The 19,539-nt window shown below is 38.8% G+C and overlaps 1 protein-coding gene across 1 annotated transcript in view; it reads right to left on the reverse strand.

Annotated features, from left to right (window-relative positions):
* The window catches only part of opn5 (opsin 5), a 60,055-nt gene extending 41,226 nt beyond the window's left edge, over positions 1-18,829 (reverse strand). Inside the window, exons 1-3 of the mRNA XM_069703073.1 lie at positions 18,742-18,829; positions 7,942-8,047; positions 2,591-2,731 (exon numbers count right to left, since the gene is read on the reverse strand). Coding sequence (XP_069559174.1) covers positions 2,591-2,708 — 118 coding nt within the window. The 5' untranslated portion in view covers positions 2,709-2,731; positions 7,942-8,047; positions 18,742-18,829. The remainder of the gene's footprint in view (positions 1-2,590; positions 2,732-7,941; positions 8,048-18,741) is intronic.
* Positions 18,830-19,539: the final 710 nt, after the last annotated feature.

Here is a 19,539-nt window from a genome sequence, read left to right on the forward strand (position 1 = left end):
GTTTAACTGTTTTTTATTACTTAATTTGGTTTTAATTGCTTGATTAAAATCAAGTCCATTCGATTTTTTTTATTTGTCTGATGATGTGTAGCACTTTGATCAACTTTTTTTGTGTATAAATGTGATGTATGAATAAACTAGACTTGACTTGGATCACTTCACTACGAAACAACAATACATTGTGATATTATGATATTCAAAATAGCAAATATCATATTGTAAAATCAATATCATACCAATATAGTCACCAACCTTTGTAAGATTCAGTTAAAGGCTTGTGAGTTTTCATGTCAGGAGTGAACTTTTCCATGTTCTTTTTTAATTTTTAAACAGAAAATGTTTAATCCACAGTTAAAAATGTTTATTATGCCTAGAAAAATATTTTCTTTAGAGGGTAAATCTACTGTATCTCTGCAATAATAATCATCTTAATCAGATGTATCACCCTGTCCTCAGGCACATGCTGCAATTTCAACTTCTTCTCTCTTCATTTGAATTAAAAAGGAAAGGCTTACGGTGTATATTATTCCTGGTTGAGGGTGACAGTAAAGTAGGCGCCACAGCACCAGTGGCATCTCAATTGTAAATCAGTGCATGGACTCCAATGTAAATCAAAGATTTGACTCACTTAATCCCTTTCACACAGCCTTTACCAGAAAACACATCCAGGAAAATATATTAAAACCCGTTACATGTTACAAAAAGACATTTTGAATATACTGGTGGGTCTTCTTTTTAACTGTAAATCTCTGAATCTACACTGACTGTTCTGAGCTGCTCTCAGCTAAAATTGGAATGCTCAATCCACAGTTCTCCAAGGAAATACTAAAGGAGCAGCAGTCTGCACCGGCCAGCTGTACAGCCTTCCCACTTTGTCCTCTAGCTGGGAAGATTTGACGTGTGTTTTGTGTTGGAATCAGTTAAAATGAAGTTGGTTGATTCAATAATATTCCAGAGGAAGTCAGACTGTGTGACTTGTGTAATCTGCAGTCGTATGAGGATTTAAAGAAGTTAACTTTCCATGAACTGGCTTGACAAATCCATGAAATGAGGCAAAGACAGTATGTATGTAGTCTGTGTGTTATGTGTGATGCTACTTGTGCTGTACCATTCAAATCTGAACCCACAGATGAAATGTAGTGTTAGTCAGTGTTTGTTACACTTTCTGAGGATACATTTTACCTCGTCGTTTATGAATAACAAACACACATGTTTAAAAAAAAAAAAAAACATCGTAAAAAACAAACCTCTTTAGAACTTAGAAAAATGTCTTGAGATATTTTTTTTAGTATTAGAGTATTTAAGTGACAATGTTTTGATGTTTCCACATAAATGAGTTGTTGGATGGGCGACTGCAGACCATGATCAACCCAAATGAGATGTTATTTTGTGATTTTATTTTAAGGAACGAGAGCAGTGAGTTAAAACAGAAATCTCAATACTGACATACAGTAAACTGTAAAAAAAAACGTATTATTCTGTCATTTTTGAAGGAGAATGTCAGTTTTTATGAATCATGCAACTAAGATATGTAACATACATTATAAAAAGACACCTATCACCACTTGGTCCTACAACCTAATCTATTATGCTCACATAATTGGCTAAACACAAATGTTACACAGCGGTGAGTCTAGAAAGTCATTAATGGTTTGCATGAATTCATGCTGTCCCTGCCTCCCGAGTAACATTGTTTGCAGTCTACTTAATTTATGTTCACCCATGAACATATTCTGGCTTTACAGGGTAGCAGTTGTGTTTGTGTCAGTTACTCTAATGTTTCTCATGCTCGCCTTCTATTTTGTGCCTTAAAATGAACCTTTTGTACCATTAATACTTTTTTTTAACAAACCCAAACGTTTGCATTAGATTTCCCAACCATAGAGAGAGTCAAAATAGAATGTGGTCATGTTGAAAAGAGAATGCAAAGACTGCCGACTGAAGGACTTTATTCTTAGAAAAGGTCCCTAATCAGATTTTCTGTTGACTGTTAGTAATTGCAGTCACTCATCCGCACATGACGAGAATGTTCTTTGAGAGGATACTGAATTACAGACCAAAAGACGTTAGAGACTAATATGGCAAATGCAATTAATTTTGATATGCTAGTTTGCATGAGTTCCACATTGGTGGAGATTACTCTACTTTCTCTTAAAACACAATTTATTGTCGACTATAGAGACTGTTTTTTTTTTTCTTGTTTGGTTACTAAAGGATCACTTTGAGGTATATATGAACTCTTTTTCACATAATGGTCATAATTATCCTCTCAAATCATTTCATTTGTGCTTTAATTATATTAAACTAAAATAATGTTGACAAAATGTTGAGTAACTGCGAGGTGTTGTGGAATTTCCCGTTTTGCATGTGCTTCCCTTACTTTCAGCCAAAGTAAACGGAACCCTTAAAGACGACTTCCTGTTCTGAACTGACCTGCCTGATCACATTGTACATCTTTGATTTAAAACGGTCAAAGCAGCACAGATGGACGGTGATGTCGTTCAATCCACTCTAGAATATTTACACGAAGTGTGATTGCAGTTAAACAGATATTTATCAAGAGAAGGGTTCTTCTCAATAAGACACTGACCTATGATGCAGATGTAGAAGGCAGCAATGATATCGGCCTCTTTGGAGAGTCTCGAGGCAAAAGGGTCACCATGGAGAAGATAATGGGGGCCATAAGAGGGGTGCGTCTCGTTCTCCATCAATGCAATCAGTGGGGAATGTCCTGTGAAGTATAGAGGAAAAGGCTAAAACAATGGAGCTGCTTCCTGAAATTCAAAACACTTCACAAACCCACATGCAGGGATCAGGTAAACAGGACACATCAGCATTAATCTACCTTTGCGAGTAGCGTGTGAAATGCAAATACAGAATAATTCATGAGCACACAGCCTACATTTTACAGACCAGCACGCTTCATATAAATCAGCAATCAGAAACAGATGTCACAGGTGTCGATGAGAGACTGTCTCACATCACTCGAGCGGAGAGGAGAAATTGACAGCACATTTAGCAGCTTTCCTCCCTGATAAGATCATGAAGGCTTGAAGGTGTGGTTTGTCTCAGTTGTGGATTTGTGAAATCAAAGGAAACCCAGCATGGGTCTTTTTAACTGAGGAAAGTTTTGACACAGCAGGAAAAAAAATAAAAAATGATGGCTGTCTTTTTGACCGTCAGACAAAGAGCTGTGTATCTTTCTCAAGAAATACCCACAGATCTAAAATAGTACTGTCTTGTGATCTGTTGGTAATACAAAAGTAACATTTTAATTAAATAGAGGCAAAGAACTGACTTGACACATCAATTTTTGTGTCACTTTAGTTAATGTGTGAATTCTGGGGATTATTGGGCACCCTGATTCATTCATTATTCATTAATTTATGTATATCATTTTTGACATTCCTGTGTGGAGATTCAGGTCTCATATGAACTGTTCATATCAGTTCCAGTGCTGCAATTTGCATAAATGTACAGAAGCAGAAGGTACTTCCAATAACAAAAGTAAAAGCACTCATTGAGCTGTGTTTATTGCATTACATAAGTTGCAGTAAGAAGTAGGTGTTTTTTTTGTTGTCTAATAACATCCCTAGTATTGGATGATAACCGTTAAACATTACTCAGTGAACAAACAAACTAAATGCACTAAGACTAAGATACAGAGATACAGAACCTTAGGTTTTCTATAGTGTAAAGTACCTACACTATCCTGCCTGCCGTATCACTGCTCTTAAACATCAACTACATTCCAACCAATAAAAGTATAATCCAATTTTATCTTCCAAGTTTATTGTTGTACAAATACAAGTGACCTTGGTCTAAAAGCTTGGTTCGAAGCAGCTCCTTCTTAATCAAAAAGTATTGTCAAAGCAACCCCCACCTCTCCCAGTGTTCAATCAAGAGAAGGGAGCCAACACATGATAACATGTTCCGTGGTATATCTATGTACAGTTTATGACAACATATTGGATGATGAAATATTGCTGAAATCCATCATTGAAATGGTGATAAAAATACTTAATAGAAAAAGGATCATCTGGAAAAGCAGTAGAGATGCTGACAGCACCGAACAACATGCAGACAGAGCCATACACTGATTGCTCTATGATGTGGAATGAGTGGGTGGCTGGCTATTAAGCCTTCAGCTAAATGCCCAGATTAATTGGCAGTGCTAATGCCTTCATGTCCTATGAACCTATATGTTTAGACATTGAGTTTATTTACATGAGCATTAATATCCTGCTTATGATTGGACTGTTGGAGTACCCTAATTATGTGTTGTACAGGAACATCTTATACAGATTTTAAGAAACTAGAGTATGCTACCTGCAAGAGTCTAATAGAAAAAACACGATGAAGTTGAATATGATCGCCTTATGTTTCAGAAACATTCTCTGCTGGTAAAAAATGTAATGGCTGAAATGTGAAAAATCAAGGCACAGATAGTTCATACACACAGGTAATCAGAAACCTCAATACTGTTATAATCATGTATACAGGGCTATATAGAACAAGGTTTCTCACGTTCCATGTAAATGCCATATCCTGAGTATGAGCAAAGCCCAGATGACACAAATCCTCGATACTAATGTGCATTTAAATGCACTCAGTGTCTGTAATTCAATTTGTCTTTCAATTTGTCTTGTCTAGATAGCACTTAACACCCTTGAGTGGTCACTTCATATTCAAAATTCTAACGAACAGTCACTGGTGCGAACTGTGCTGAACTGAAAAGCATCATAGATTTAACGTGTGGAAGTATTGTGGACTTCAATGGTGAATGAAGTTAAGGCTGCTGACTGCCTTTTAAAAATGTCTGACTATAGTGAGCAATGAAAGCACAACGCAAGATCAGATTAAGGCTACAATGTATTTCATTTACACTTCTAAAATAATTTTAATTGTGTCCAAGTGTAAATTTATTCATGCTTGACTCTTGTTTCTTTTTTTTTTTTTTATTCCAGCACCACTACACACCTATGCCACGATGTGTTCAACAAATTTAGAGAAAAAAATTCTGGGAACAAACACAATACTCTGCTGGTTCTGTGACTCAGGAATCTCCGCTGGAAAAGTAAATTGAGAAATTACAAATGACTGCTTTTTTTTCCGCAGGTCATCACAAAGTTATTAACTAAATTGACTCCTGATTAGTCTTGGTGTGGTCCTTCTGAAAATATTTTCAAAGTTACGGTCAGGGTACATTCAGGCCTCTAGCATAGGTGGGTTAGTATAATATCTGCTGGTTCAGTAAAATTGAGTCAGATCAAGTCAGATTGAGTTAGACCTCCCCCTTGCTCCTCCCCTATTTATCCAAATATGGTCACTTCTGGCTCCCCCAAAAAAACAAGTCTACCAAGATGATGATTTTATCTATCATATTGCCCTGAAGGGGATTAGTAGTGCACAATGAAGTGGTAACTGCCAATATTCTGATTTGGGCAGTCTGAAAAGGAAGTTCACAAGAAATCAACAGTGTGCTTTGCGTGTGCACAATCCACTGGACAGCACATTCATACATGTGTAGTTTTGTAAAACCCAATCACAGCCGCCGGTCTAACAGTCAGACTTGTCACGGTTGGAAAAGGTCATTCTTTTCAAAGAATACAAGACATGAATTACTGGTTTGAGGTGCAAGGCAATCTCTGGTATGTGGTGTGACAGTCTGTGTTGCACAATACAACAACCTCTGCCTTCCATCCTGTTTCTGCGCCACTTCATAAAGGTCATACTTCTTTCTTGGTTTTTTTTATTTATTTATTTATTTATTAAGGGCGGCACGGTGGTGCAGTGGTTAGCACTGTCGCCTCACAGCAAAAAGGTTCTGGGTTCGAATCCGGTCCTGGGCCTTTCTGTGCGGAGTTTGCATGTTCTCCCTGTGCTTGCGTGGGTTCTCTCCAGGTTCTCCGGCTTCCTCCCATCATCCAAAAACATGCACTTCAGGTCAGGTTACCTGGCGCCGCGGTCGTGGCAGCCTGCTGCAGCATCTCCCCCCTGAGAGCCCCCCTGCTGTAGTGAAGAAATTTCCCCTCGGGGATTAATAAAGTGTATAAAATCAAAATCAAAAATTTAATGTGAGCGCTCTAAGGCACTGAGGTACATACACAATTAAGTAAAATCCATAATCAGACTCAAAGGAATGAATTGATTGGTGGTTAATGGCAGCATATTGACAATGTTTTTGCACAGATAAATTTTGCCCCAGCCTTAAATTCGTACAGTGGGGGAGGGGCTGTGACCACATCTTAAAACCAGTACAACCCAGGATACAGGGGAAATACTGCTTGATGTGGCTAGAATCAATATTTTTTTATATTAGCAATGGAGTGCATAACAACTTGAATGGTAACAAATGCAAAACCGCAGCAATTAGCAACTAATGAAGCAGATATTTTCCTCAAAAATAGAACTACACTCTCAGGGAATATTGGACGTAAATCCATCATGTGGCGAGAAATGTGACTGCAAATGAATGCTGATCTTTTCCATATTTCCTGGAATGCCGGAAAAAAGGAAACCACATGCTAACTCTTTATAAGTGCCCCGAAGTAGCCCCCCAATTTTTTTTAATTGCTGGCCAAACATGGTGTGTGCTCAATGGCGGGACTGTAAAATGAAACAGGAAGACAGTGACAGGATAAATAGTAATGGTAAATGGACTGCAACTTTCTACGTTGAATCAAAAAACTCCTCCTGTTAAACGCAGGCATTGGGACGAAGCAAGCTGTAACCTTTGTATGAAAGCATTCCAAGTTAGTACGCATGTTTCTCAACAACACGACCGTCGCTCCTCACCACCCTTACTCGCCAGATTTGACTCCCTGTGACTTCTGTTGCACACAAATCTGATGTGTGCTCTCTGCTCAAGTTTGAGGTCCACTGTGAAATTGGCAAATGCCAGAGGACACAAAAACGTGTAACTGAAGTGACCAAACTTGGAAGATTTACTCATGAAAGCTGCTGCTTCCCTCTGCAAATGCCAGAGGACACAAAAACGTGTAACTGAAGTGACCAAACTTGGAAGATTTACTCATGAAAGCTGCTGCTTCCCTCTGCTCTGTGGATGTCACCGTGCTGCAGTCTGTTTCCGCACAACTTTTCGATCCACCCGCACTTTTCTACTTGAACAGACAAACTGTACCACTTGTGGATTGAACTGTTAACCCTACTAGTACGTATTAGCCTTAAGCTGCATTATGTGATTTTGTCATCGTTGTTGTTGTTTTTTGGCCACATTTAGGAAGTATATTAGCAACAAGTAACCTTTTTTTGACAGCCAACAGACCTGAAGCACCTGGGAGAAAGTCCTGGTTTTTAAACTGCTCAATGTCCCACAACAGCTGGGCGCTAACTTTACCAGCAATTGATTGCCAGCTGTTTCTGTCATGTAGCAGGCCCAAAAAAATTAGTCGAATTAGGCTAAACAGGTCCATCGAGGTGAGAGGTATTAGGGACCTTTCACATATTCCATCTAGTCATTCTTAGCATCAAAATAATGTTTGATGCAGCTTTAGTTAAAGTTAATATTACTGATTCGTATCAGAGTTTACTCCTATCCTTATGTCACACTGCAATCTTCAGCATTTATGGAGAAGTGAGGAGAACAACCTAACAACATCCTTTTTTGACAGAGAAGTTTGAGCCATGAAATCATGTGCATCCAGGGCTGAATGGAGAGATCACAAGACACACACGTCATTCAGTCGCTTCAATTGTGCGCAGCTCGTTGTTTCAGTTCATGGCTACATTCTTGAGTCATCACATTAAAAGCACACATCATCAGCTCCCAAAGCCCACAGACTTCCATAATTAGGTCAATCAATGCCCTTGTGTCTCTCCTACATTAAACAATAGACATTTTCTCCTTGAATAAAGATTTTTTTTTTTTTTTTAGTGGCTTGAATGAATGAATGCTGTATACTTAATACAGATACTTACAGATAAAACACTGCCGTCGGACCTAAGGGCCCTTTCCTCCTTTGATTGCCCGTGCAGTGCAGAAGAGAGCCCCACTCGCTGTGCCCTTGCCTTCAGGACGTTCACACTGTGCAAATGTGATTAATTGTTTAAATTACTGAGCAATCAAGGTCCGTCACACAGGACCTGAATAAAGGCAGACAATTTGAATTATTGACATCATCAGTACAGAAAATATACGTGCAGGCAGACAGGATTTAAAACTGAATTCAAGACAAAACCTGACGTTTAAGCTCAAACTATATTTTGTTGTTCAAACTGTGCAGTCAACACTAATCACCCGATGTTCTCAGTTAAAACTGCTTTTATGCAAACAGCAAGGGAGGTGAATTCTCACATGTTGACAAAGTGTTGCAAGCTTGTCCGTTTCATCACAATAATTAAAGCACAGGCCTTTAGGTTATTATTTGTGAAACAATGTTTTACACTCCTGTGGCTCAGAACAAGGTCTCAAAGCAAAGAGTAATACAACACATTACATGCAGTTTGTAACCCTGTAATACAACACAATAACATTTACCTCTCTGTCTATCGATTATTAATGCTGGGTATATTGTGTTCTGCTAATGTAACTGTCTCAAGAACAATGAAAAAGCTAATGCTAAAAACATATGCATCACCAATCATTTTTTTGCATGTGAGGATACATTTAAAATTGTTTTTGACAGATTATACAAGACTTATTGTTTACATATGGTGAAATATGACTTGTTTATATGTACCTTTTAGATAGTAAAACACCAAAATAGTGAGCTTGTGTTTTTAATTGTGTAATATTTGCAGTAATTGTGTGTGTGTGTGTGTGTGTGTGTGTGTGTGTGTGTGTGTGTGTGTGTGTGTGTGTGTGTGTGTGTGTGTGTGTGTGCGCTTGTGTAAGCACATGTCTAGCATAAAAGTAATTTTAGCTTTGATTTGCGTGTTTTTTGTCTCCAATGTCAGTCAAACAGTTTTAAATCTTCACCATCTGTTGAGAAAAATATTTGCCACTTTAGCTTCTTGATTTAGGGTTTGGAAAATGTGTTTTTTCCCCAGAGGGCCATCTTGACTTAGATAAAGTAGCCAAGTACCCCACACATGAAACTAATTTTGCTGAATTATGTTCAACTACATGAATTTGTTTTAATATAACAGATTGCTTTACTCAAGGCTGTTTTCCAGCTCAGATGGCCTGATGTTGAATTTTATGTACAGCTGTTTGTCAGTCTGGTGACTGAGGTTGCAATAACCTACATCTTGTAGCACCACTGCAGATGCCAGTGATGAAACACAGTATTATGTTATGACAATATACTTAAGGCAGACTGCTTTACGATCATCAAAATCTACTGTTACTGTTAAGCTGAGTTCAGACCAAAGATTTACGATGAGAAAAAAACTGTATGAGAACATTGCAGTGAAAGGTTGCAGCAGGGTGAACTGGCCCATCTCAGCTAGACTCAAACCAGCTGATGGTGTCGCCTGCGACTCGGCTTGTCAAGTTGCCCTAAGGCAGTTTTGGAAAGAAAAGCATGTCACTTTTAACAGCTGATCAGATTGTAGCTCGGTCAGCTGGTCACATCTGTTACAAAATGTTGACGGATGAAAATGGCAGAGTTTTGAGAGGATCACCTCGTCAATTCCTTTGTGAAACAGCCGTGTCTGTGTGACACAAGTGTTACAAGTAACTCACTATTACTGTTACAAATTATGTCCGGCTACAAAAAAAGCCTGGGATTGTCAGTTAAAACAAACGTATGACGAGTCATTGTTATTATGCCGATTCTACACCGTCTTGTCTGGTATCTTTGGTGTAAACTGGTAATGCCTGCATCGATGCACCCTCTGTTGGAACCAAGTGAAATGCAGGGTACCCACTCAAATGTCAAATGTCAAACTCCTTGATTTTCACTGACTTAAAAGCTGAAACTTTACGACCCATAATGGGCAGAAAAACAGGCTGCTGTTGTGCTGAAAAGGCCAGGAAATGTGTTTTGTATTATTCCCATCAATCTACAAGCTATCAAACCTTAAACCTACTGTGTAATAATGGTCACACACAATTAGATCTATGCACCATTATTAACACATTGACCTTTGTGCAAAAAAACTGGCAATGTGCACAACATTTTTCAAATAGAAACAGTAAAAAGCCAACATGCTTCTTACTGTTGGTGTGGCAGTGAAGGGTTCCCTCCCCTATTTGATAGATCTATAGCTGTTTAAAAAACTTTACATTCAGCTTTTCTGTCATCTATTTTTATCACCCAGTCCTTGAAGTCTTCATTTTGTAGCTAAAGCTCTATATTTTCCTGCAAGTTGGCCTTGCTGAGCAAGAAAAGACATCTCTTTAGTAGAAGTTTTTGTTGACGAACAGAAAGATAATAAAACCACTCAGGCAATACAGTATACACCTGAATTAACATGATAAAAAGAAGACCGCATGGAAAATATTATATTTTGATAAATGGCAACTGAAAACAATTCCATTACTTGGCCTGAAAAATAACTCTTGAAATTCCTTGACTTTCCATGCCTGGAAAAGACTTTGAGAAATGCCTTAATTTTCCATGAAATTTCCAACAAGCAGGAACCCTGTAAATAACTGTACAGATTCATTAAAGACATTCGTCTCAAAATGTTTTGATTTTTTTGGAGGGTCGTTTTGTTTTCCTTTGAGGATGTTGCGGGCCGAATTGAGATGGCCACGAACCAGTTCTATATTTTTCCCATTTGTGTCATAGATGCTTCATCGTGCTGGACAGAATACCTTTTATTTATCAGACTTATTTTTGTGTCTCTGCACTGATGGGAGTGGAGACGATAAATTAACCAAAGCAGTGATTCAGAATAAACGGAAACACTTGGCACTGCTGAAGGGGAGCATCAGAGTTACGTTATAATTTTAGAAGCATCTGTTACAACAAGCGACCCCTTTTATGTTACACATTGTCAAATGATATATTAATGACAACAAATTATGAATCAGCGCATCTTTAAAGACAGACAAATGGTAATCATTTTCTTATGCCAAAATTTGCCTTTATACATTTTTTTTCTATTTGCTCTTTGCTTCTAGGCAGAAACTATTTTTCCCATGTCACTAAAAATTATAAATAAAACAAAAAGGATTTCTTTATCCAGTAACTATCATCATTCCAGAAACCCACTTGTCTAAAAAAAAATGTTAATAGTTCTTAAGTCCGATTTTTTACAAAAATGTAAACTACACAATTAAAAAGAACCTGCCATAAAAAAGGATGATCTTGCCAGACAGAAGTTATCACAACATTCAAGCAATTTATCAGGCTTTTAACCTCCTCACACCATAAATCATCAGATTATTACGAGATAACGGCCATCTGCTGCCTACTGATTAGTACTGCAGATTTGTATTTCAAGGCCTGTTAAAGTGTCTGTGGGGCCGTACTTGGTGTGTAGTGAATGTGGAGGGACATGTCTTTTTTCGCAGACCAAAAACCAACAATACAAAATGGCGAAGGAATACATAAAGTTGTATTTATCCGCTCTAAAGTGAGACCCAAATGTTACCATGTCCAGCTAACTACATAGCCTGTCTACACCGTCTGATGCTCACATCTTCAGTTTTCTTTGCTGTGATGACAGTCTAGTAACTCGGCTCCTATTAGTGTTTGCTCTGAAGGGCGGACCAATCAGTGACCAGTGTTGGGTGGTTAACCGTGTTTGTCCCTCCCCTCCTTCACTTTGATTGGACGGCTGGTGACAGTGATGAGCACAGTGTTAACATTTTTCAACTCTGACAGAACAAAATCGCCGAACATTCAACACTCAGTGCAGAATAAACGCTCAGCACCTCATCACCCTGATGCTGTTCATTAAAATAATGTAATGAATATGCTGTACTAGTATAAAAAGCTTTGGTGGATGCCAGAGTTAGTGTCAGTCGAGTTCAGCTTTTGCCAATTGGTTACATTAAACCGAGGTCTTCGCCCAGTAGGATGGAATGACTCAAACGATTCCCGAGGGAGGGTGGCCCGACCCATATTCACACAGTGAAATTGGGTCTCGTTCGCACCAGGGAGTGACCCAGCATTATTTCCAATGGCAAGAAGCACATGAAAACAATTTTTTTTGTGGCTACAAGTTAAAGCAGTCCTCTTTATTGTGTTGAAGCGGATCCTGGGTGCTTAGTCGTATGCCAACGTTTGTGGTTTTATTAGGCTTAGGGAATTTTAAATTGAAGGAATACAGGCTTTGATTTGCCTCAGAAAGTGTCATGCAATGTTGAGGAAATGTGTTTAATTCCCTCAATAAAATAGTCAATACTCAGACAGAAAGAAGCAAACTAACATGAGAAAAATCCAGATTTTGTTTCCAGTTTAGCAGTTGGAATGCCTGTCAGAGACAGAGCGGCTTTTCCACAGTGGATTTAATTAGTCTGTGAGGAGGACCTGTTGCTACCATGACGATCTTGTGTCAAGCGAGACTCGTTGAGATTGGAAATGAGGGCTTGAACTCAGGGTGGGGCCAAAAGAACGGAGGCTCGGAGTAAAAATGCAGAAGCACAGGCACATCAAACAGTTGAGGAACCATTTCTCTGGTCTCCATCAAACAGATGTGACCTGGAATACGTGGGGCTTCCCAACATCAAATTGTTTACATCAAAATGTGTTACGAGGTTGGTGTTTTACCAGGACCCAAATGCAGGCTCACAGACTTGAGTTTTCGTTCCAAAATACAGTCTTTATTTCGATAACCAAAAACAAACAAACGAACAAACAAACCAAAAGGTGGCACTTACAGTGTCCACTTGCTTCCAAGTTGGGAGGGCGACTCAACCAACTGATCCAGGGAGACACGGCGGACAGGACGGCTGGAAAAAACAGAGTCAATAATCCTCCGAGTCGGGAGGGCAACTCCACCGACTGGTGACTCCGACAGGTAGCTCTGCAGGTGGAACTTGAGCCGGGGGAATGGGAATGGGAACAGGACGAACGGAGGACGAACGGGTGACGAACTAATGAACCGACAACCAAAGGAGTGCAGGGGCAGGGTACATATAGTCCGGGGAGGTGATCAGTGAGATGCAGCACACCTGCAGGTGGTGATCCGGGGTGAGTGGCTGCAGCTGCTGGGACCGGTGAGGGGCATGGCTATGGGAGGTGAGGAGAGGAGGACACCGAACAAGCAGACAGGGGACTGAGGGGACACAGGAGGAGAGGTGATCGGGGGCAAAACGGAGGAAAACCGGATTCCTGACAAAATGTTGAGAATGTGGGGACGTGAGTGGGTCGAGTCACTCAAAGCGAAGTAGCACTAAACGCCGACAAGACAGCAGACTGATCCTAATAAAGCAGAAGTGTATCCAGTGAATGGCAATTATATAAATTCACTATTTTCCCGGTTACACTTCTTGAACTCTGAAATGAAAGATTTCCTCCCGAGCCAAGAGAGGACAAGTCGTCAAAGTTATTCTTGACAAATAGATTAAATGTGAAGTTTTAAAAAACAGTGATAACGCAATAATGAAAAATAAGAGAGATGAGACTTATAGCACCTCAGGTGGAAGCTCAGGCATGTGAAAAAAATGTCAAATGAAAATTGTTAGCACTTATTCATGGAAGGAACTGTGATTCTTTAAGATCAACCAGCTGGTTTCAGACAGGTCACATTTATCTCCCAACTCGTGTCATCCTTCTCACTCTTTCTCTGCCTTAAAATGTATCCAGTTAAAAGGATAAATTTGGTAATATGCATTTTATTATTGCCAATAAATCCAATTCAAATGTACAAAACCAACAATTACCTCATCCTACAAGAAGTTTTATCCAAAGTTAGTGCCAAACACATCCACTTCTGTCCAAAAGCTCCTGGTAAATCAATGTGTATCAATCAACATAAAAGAAAATAGTCTCATTAAATGTGCCACTTACTCCAATATGAGTAATGTTTGCTAAAAACTACAATGCCCAGTTGCTTTATGATATTATTGGGGCTTTTTTTTAAACAAATATAAACCTGTTTTTGTTTATCATTTATGTCTTCAGAAGGCTCTAATAATTAGAGTCTAATTGGTTTGGGGCTGGGTACCACAGACAACGTAATGACAAATGTAATATTTGCATTTATCCTTTTGTTGGATTTGTCGGCAATGTCCAAAGTAATGAATATCTCTGGACTAATCCTGAGGAAATATAATGTGCAGAGAATAGTTTTTAACAAAATCAGGTCAAAATCATGAGGTCGCGCTTGGGCTTGTGTTATCCAGCTTCATCACTTCAGTAAAACATAATTTCATGTGTAGATCACCAGGTCAGTCCTTACAATAAACAAGTAATTCAACTTTGCTGCACTTTGATAGACTGTAGGTTTCAAAATAAATACCCACGATTATAAGTTTTTTATTCAAACAGTATTCTGGAAAACTCCTTCTAATCTAAATTTAAAATCACAAAAAATATAAACACAAGCTCAATCTATTCAATTTAGTTTAGAGTCGTGTTAAAAATGTTATATCAATTTCAACTTCTATGCAATCTCAATTTTAAAAGACAACTATTCTGCCGCATTTTCATTTGGGACGTCGGCTGCACCAAAACAAGCTACTTTCTCCTTCAACAAGGGACGATGAAGGTTTACACCGTGTGATGCAGAGCAGCGGGAACCTGCAGTAATGTCAATAAACCTACTGAGAGCGAACGAGAGACAGCAGGGTAAAGAAAACATACAGAAAAACACTTTATTTAAAGGTTGTTATTAATAAGAGAAAACAAGAGATTGAAGGTGATTGTTTTTATGTTCAATGTCAGGTTCATGAAGCTGCTGCATTGACAAGTGTCATCTTTTTCTGTCCAAAGTTGATGTGTCCTGCATCGGGCACCATCACATTTTTTGAACGTGTTTCCTTCTGTATCAGGTAAATGATTATAATCAACATTTATACTGAAAAGAAATAGCGAGAGAAAATATTGATTTCCATTCTAAGCAAGACAATGATGATCCTCGTGCTATCCAGAATGATGCAGCATTATTTCAGTTAATGAAAGATTTTCCAAGAAAAAATTAAAAAATAAACAATGTATTTGAACCCCGGGGGACAAGGGACCCTGTGTCTTTGGTTCAGGCAGATTTGGACTCAGAAATATCATAATTACAGTCATTTCATACTTTGTCTGCAGCAGACTCATCATGTTTGTTTTTTTAAATAAAGACTTGAGCAATGAGAAATGTCTTATGATGTTATTGATGGTGAATAATAATCTGCACAGTTGCATTGTGTGTAGCAACAGGCTGTCCTTGTAATTTAGTCTCTTTTTTTGTTCTCTGATATTATAGCATAGAAAAGTACATGTTTCCAGCTTCTGGAACCAGAGACTGTACCACATCTGTTCAACTATGTCTGCTACAAGTGTTGGATGTGCTTTTGTAGCCCTGTATTGATTAGTTTTACATCAATTATAAACTACTTTTAAACACCCTTACTGATATTTAATATTTATGTTACTCGTGATTGTCAGTAAACTGAGAAACACTTAACTTGAAGCAACTCTTTGACACATTCAGAGTCACAGTAAATAAAGACCTGATACTGTGATGTCAATTTCTCTCATGATAATGTCTAAGAACTTGCCAAAAGCAAAACCACTTGTGCCTCACACAAATGCAGATGTTATAGTCAAGAAAAGATGTTCCCAGTCACATGCACTTTAGATGAGGTTGGATTTATTTGCATGATACCAGCAATAACCTTCTAGCTATTCTAATGCAAAATTAAGGGGGTCAGACTAGCTGCCTTTTTAAATCTAACATGATACAGGTCACTTTTAGAAAAGGAAAAACATCCTCAAGAGTGAAATGATGTAAGTATATAGGCAGCCACACAAATCTCTTCCTGTCTGACTGACATCTCTCAGTGAATGTCCTCACACCACCTGAAAATCAACCTCGACAAGACCGAACTGCTCTTCCTTCCGGGGAAAGACTCTCCCACCCTCGACCTGGACAACTCTGTGTTATCCCCAACCCTGACTGCTAGGAACCTCGGCGTGACACTCGACAGTCAACTCTCTCTTTCTGCCAACATCGCTGCAACGACGCGTTCCTGTAGATACATGCTGCACAACATCAAGAGAATACGTCCTCTTCTCACTCAGAAGGCGGCGCAGGTTCTGGTCCAGGCTCTGGTCATCTCACGTCTGGACTACTGTAACTCCCTCCTGGCAGGTCTACCTGTTAGCGCCATCCGACCTCTGCAGCTCATCCAGAATGCAGCAGCTCGACTGGTCTTTAACCTCCCGAAATTCACTCACACTACTGCGCTCCTCCGCTCTCTTCACTGGTTACCAGTAGCTGCCCACATCCGTTTCAAAACATTGGTACTTGCGTACCGCGCTGCAAACAGATCGGGTCCAGTCTGCATCGAGGACATGGTCTAACCTTACATCCCAGCCCGCTCCCTCCGCTCTGCTTCTACCAATCAGCTTGTTGCTCCCTCTCTGCGAGCTCAACACTCTACTAAATCACGACTGTTTGCTGTCCTGGCTCCTAAATGGTGGAATGAGCTCCCCACCAACATCAGGACAGCAGAAACTCTGTACATCTTCCACCGCAAACTAAAAACACACCTATTCAGACTTTACCTTGAACAGTAGAACTTTAGTAGCACTTAAAATGACACTTACTGATAGCACTTTGTAGTTTGGCTTTCTTGAAGAAAATCGTACTTTCTTGATTCCTGTTGTTCTGGGTTTGTACCCTCATGGTTGAAATGCACTTATTGTAATTCGCTTTGGATAAAAGCATCAGCTAAATGAAATGTAATGTAATATTCACGCAAGTTTTGCATTTCAGTAAAAGCAAGGTGTAGACCACAAGATGAAGACTACAAACTGAAAACTACAAGCAGCAGACTACAAACTACAAATTACAAGCTGCAAACTACAAGCTGCATATTATAAGATGCAAATTAAAAGCTGCATATTACAAGCTGCATATTATAAACTACAAATTACAAGCTGCATATTACAAGCTGCACACTACAATCTTAAGACAGGCAAAACAGCTTTCTTGCGTAAGTTAGTGATTTAAATGAAAATACTGTCTGATTGCGGTGTTCCTACTGCAACGAGAGCTTTGTTTTACTTCTTTTAGAAAAATAAAGTTTTCAGGATGTAATTATACACAGGAGTATTTGTGACACTTTACGTGTATTTGTACAGTCCTTAGTGCTTCTGAATGTTACTGTATGTTCTAATGAAATAATTCTTATATTGTGGAAGCCCTCCTTGTCTTTCAGTAAAGGATCTGAGTTCTTCTTCTACCACTATTACATATCACACATATAACATCAAAGACCTTACAGGTAATCAGTGCCTTATAAAAGCTTAAACAATATTTAATCATAAGTATTTCAGATGCAAACTTTAGAGTGCAGACTAAACTACAGTAAGCAACTTTAAATTTACTTGATTTATCGTGTGAGGTCTGCCTTCGCCCTCAGTGAGCTGTGACCCTGTTCAGGATAAAGCGGGTATAGATAATGGATGGCTGGATGGATCGTGTGAGATTTTTTTAACCAGACAAAAAGAATGCTGTGTATTATCATAAACTGAATATATAATGAACAAAATTTAATGAAACCAGTTGTAATGTATTTAAGTCTGAGAAAAGAATAAAAAAATGTGGCCAGTGTATATAATACTATTTTTAGAGTATTGGGACTGACGTAGACTCGTGTTATATTTGGGATATTGGTGACCTCAGGTCCTCTTTTAGGAGATATTTCTCCTGATTTTATGAGAGATGCTTAGAAACATGATTTTGATAATGGCTTGTGTTTACTACCAGAGATGGCGGCTATAAAACACAGATCTTCCTCTGCTCTGCAGCTGTTGTGCAGCAGTTTGTTCACAAGAGTTCTATTTATCCTGGGTCTACAGTAGATGAACTCCACCACAGCTTACAACACTCTGAAGAATAACAATATTTGATCTGCCTGTGACCGATTTTATTCTGAAAATATTCACATATTTTATTCATTTATTGATTGGTCTTATAACCTGTACAACATGAATAAATATATTTGATACCATATCACTGCTTTACAGTAATTTCTGCAGTTTTCTACATGCTGGATTTTAATAGATGGAGGTGAATGGAAAAAACATACTTCATAATATAATATATATTATTATAGAATTATTATATTATACATATAGTATTAATATTTAATAGGCAAATCAGTTGATCTTGAGGGGTGTGAGGGGCCCCAAATAATAAGGAAGTGGACATAATGTCAAGAGAAAACACGAGAATAGTTAAAAAATTTAAAAATAAACACCTGTGGTCATCTGTGCTTAAACATAAAATCGCCGAAAAATATGCTTGAAATTGTTCTAGTTGTAAGTTCCTCTTAAGGTGCTGGCTACCTGATAGGTGAAGAAAAAGTAGTTGTTTTGGAAAGTCCCAGGTGTCTTTTTTCATCAAACAGGATTCCTTTAAAACGGAATAAAAAATGTTTTTTAAAAAGTAACAAAAGGACAATATTTATATTTATATTATAATATATATTTTGGGGGAAATGCCGCCCACATGTTTAACTTGAAGGATGTCGCGCGTTGACAGTTTATAATTGAGAAATTTGTTTTCCCCACTCTACTGTTTTTGGATGCGTTACATTGGTGATGTCTTATTAGCAACTGGAACTGATGTCACCACTTTATGCTGTAATTGTATGTTTCCTGTCTGAATCACATTAAAGAGGGAAAAAACAATCCTGAAGTGAAGCTTAGGTTTATCACTCACCTCTCGATCATCGGTCGTCGGTCATTCCCGGTAATTCCCACTGAAAAGCTGTTCCACTGCTGGAGAAGAAAAACAAAGATTCCAGAAGAGTCGCTTCAACTTCTCCTCTGAGCCGCAGAGAAGCTCTGACGCTCCGCTGGTGAGGTGCAGCATCAAGTCAGTCAGCTGGCTTTAGTTTTCCCTTTCTCCTCTGCAACCAAAGCTATCGTAGCTTCCGGTCAGAGCTTTCAAAATAAAACACACCCGATCTTTCGGTTTTTATCCTCGCCTGCTACTTATTAAAGTGCGCCTTCGTTATTATTTTTTTTGGTAATAAAAGTCTTTCAAATTAGTGAAGTGGATCACCTCATAATATAAAGCCCGCTGAAGTTAACAAACTAGTTGACAGAGCAAGTCAGGGGCTTCAGGGTCCTTAGACTTCTGGGTCTAATTGGCAATCCTGCCTTACAGTGTAGGTTCAATTCAATTCAATTCAATTTTATTTATATAGCGCCAAATCATAACACAGGTTATTTCATGGCACTTAACACATCAAAAGTCCTTACAGCAGAACTTTACAATATTATGCAGAGAAACCCAACAATTCAACAATTCCCACATAAACTAGGAGGGGGAAAAAAACCCTCCTCTTTAAGGGAGAAAAACCTCCAACAGAGGGAAGAAAAACTCCCTCTTAACAGAAAGAAACCTCAGACAGAACCAGACTCAGAGGTGGGCAGCCATCTGCCTCGACCGGTTGGGGTGAGAGGAGAGCAGAGGTGACCATCATTACCTTGGGTTGAAGTATGTTATCAGGCC

This window comes from Brachyistius frenatus, unplaced genomic scaffold (genome assembly GCF_029030835.1).
Source record: "Brachyistius frenatus isolate BFR_SWC_R1_liver_20210118 unplaced genomic scaffold, ASM2903083v1 Contig_44, whole genome shotgun sequence".
Lineage (NCBI taxonomy): Eukaryota > Metazoa > Chordata > Actinopteri > Embiotocidae > Brachyistius > Brachyistius frenatus.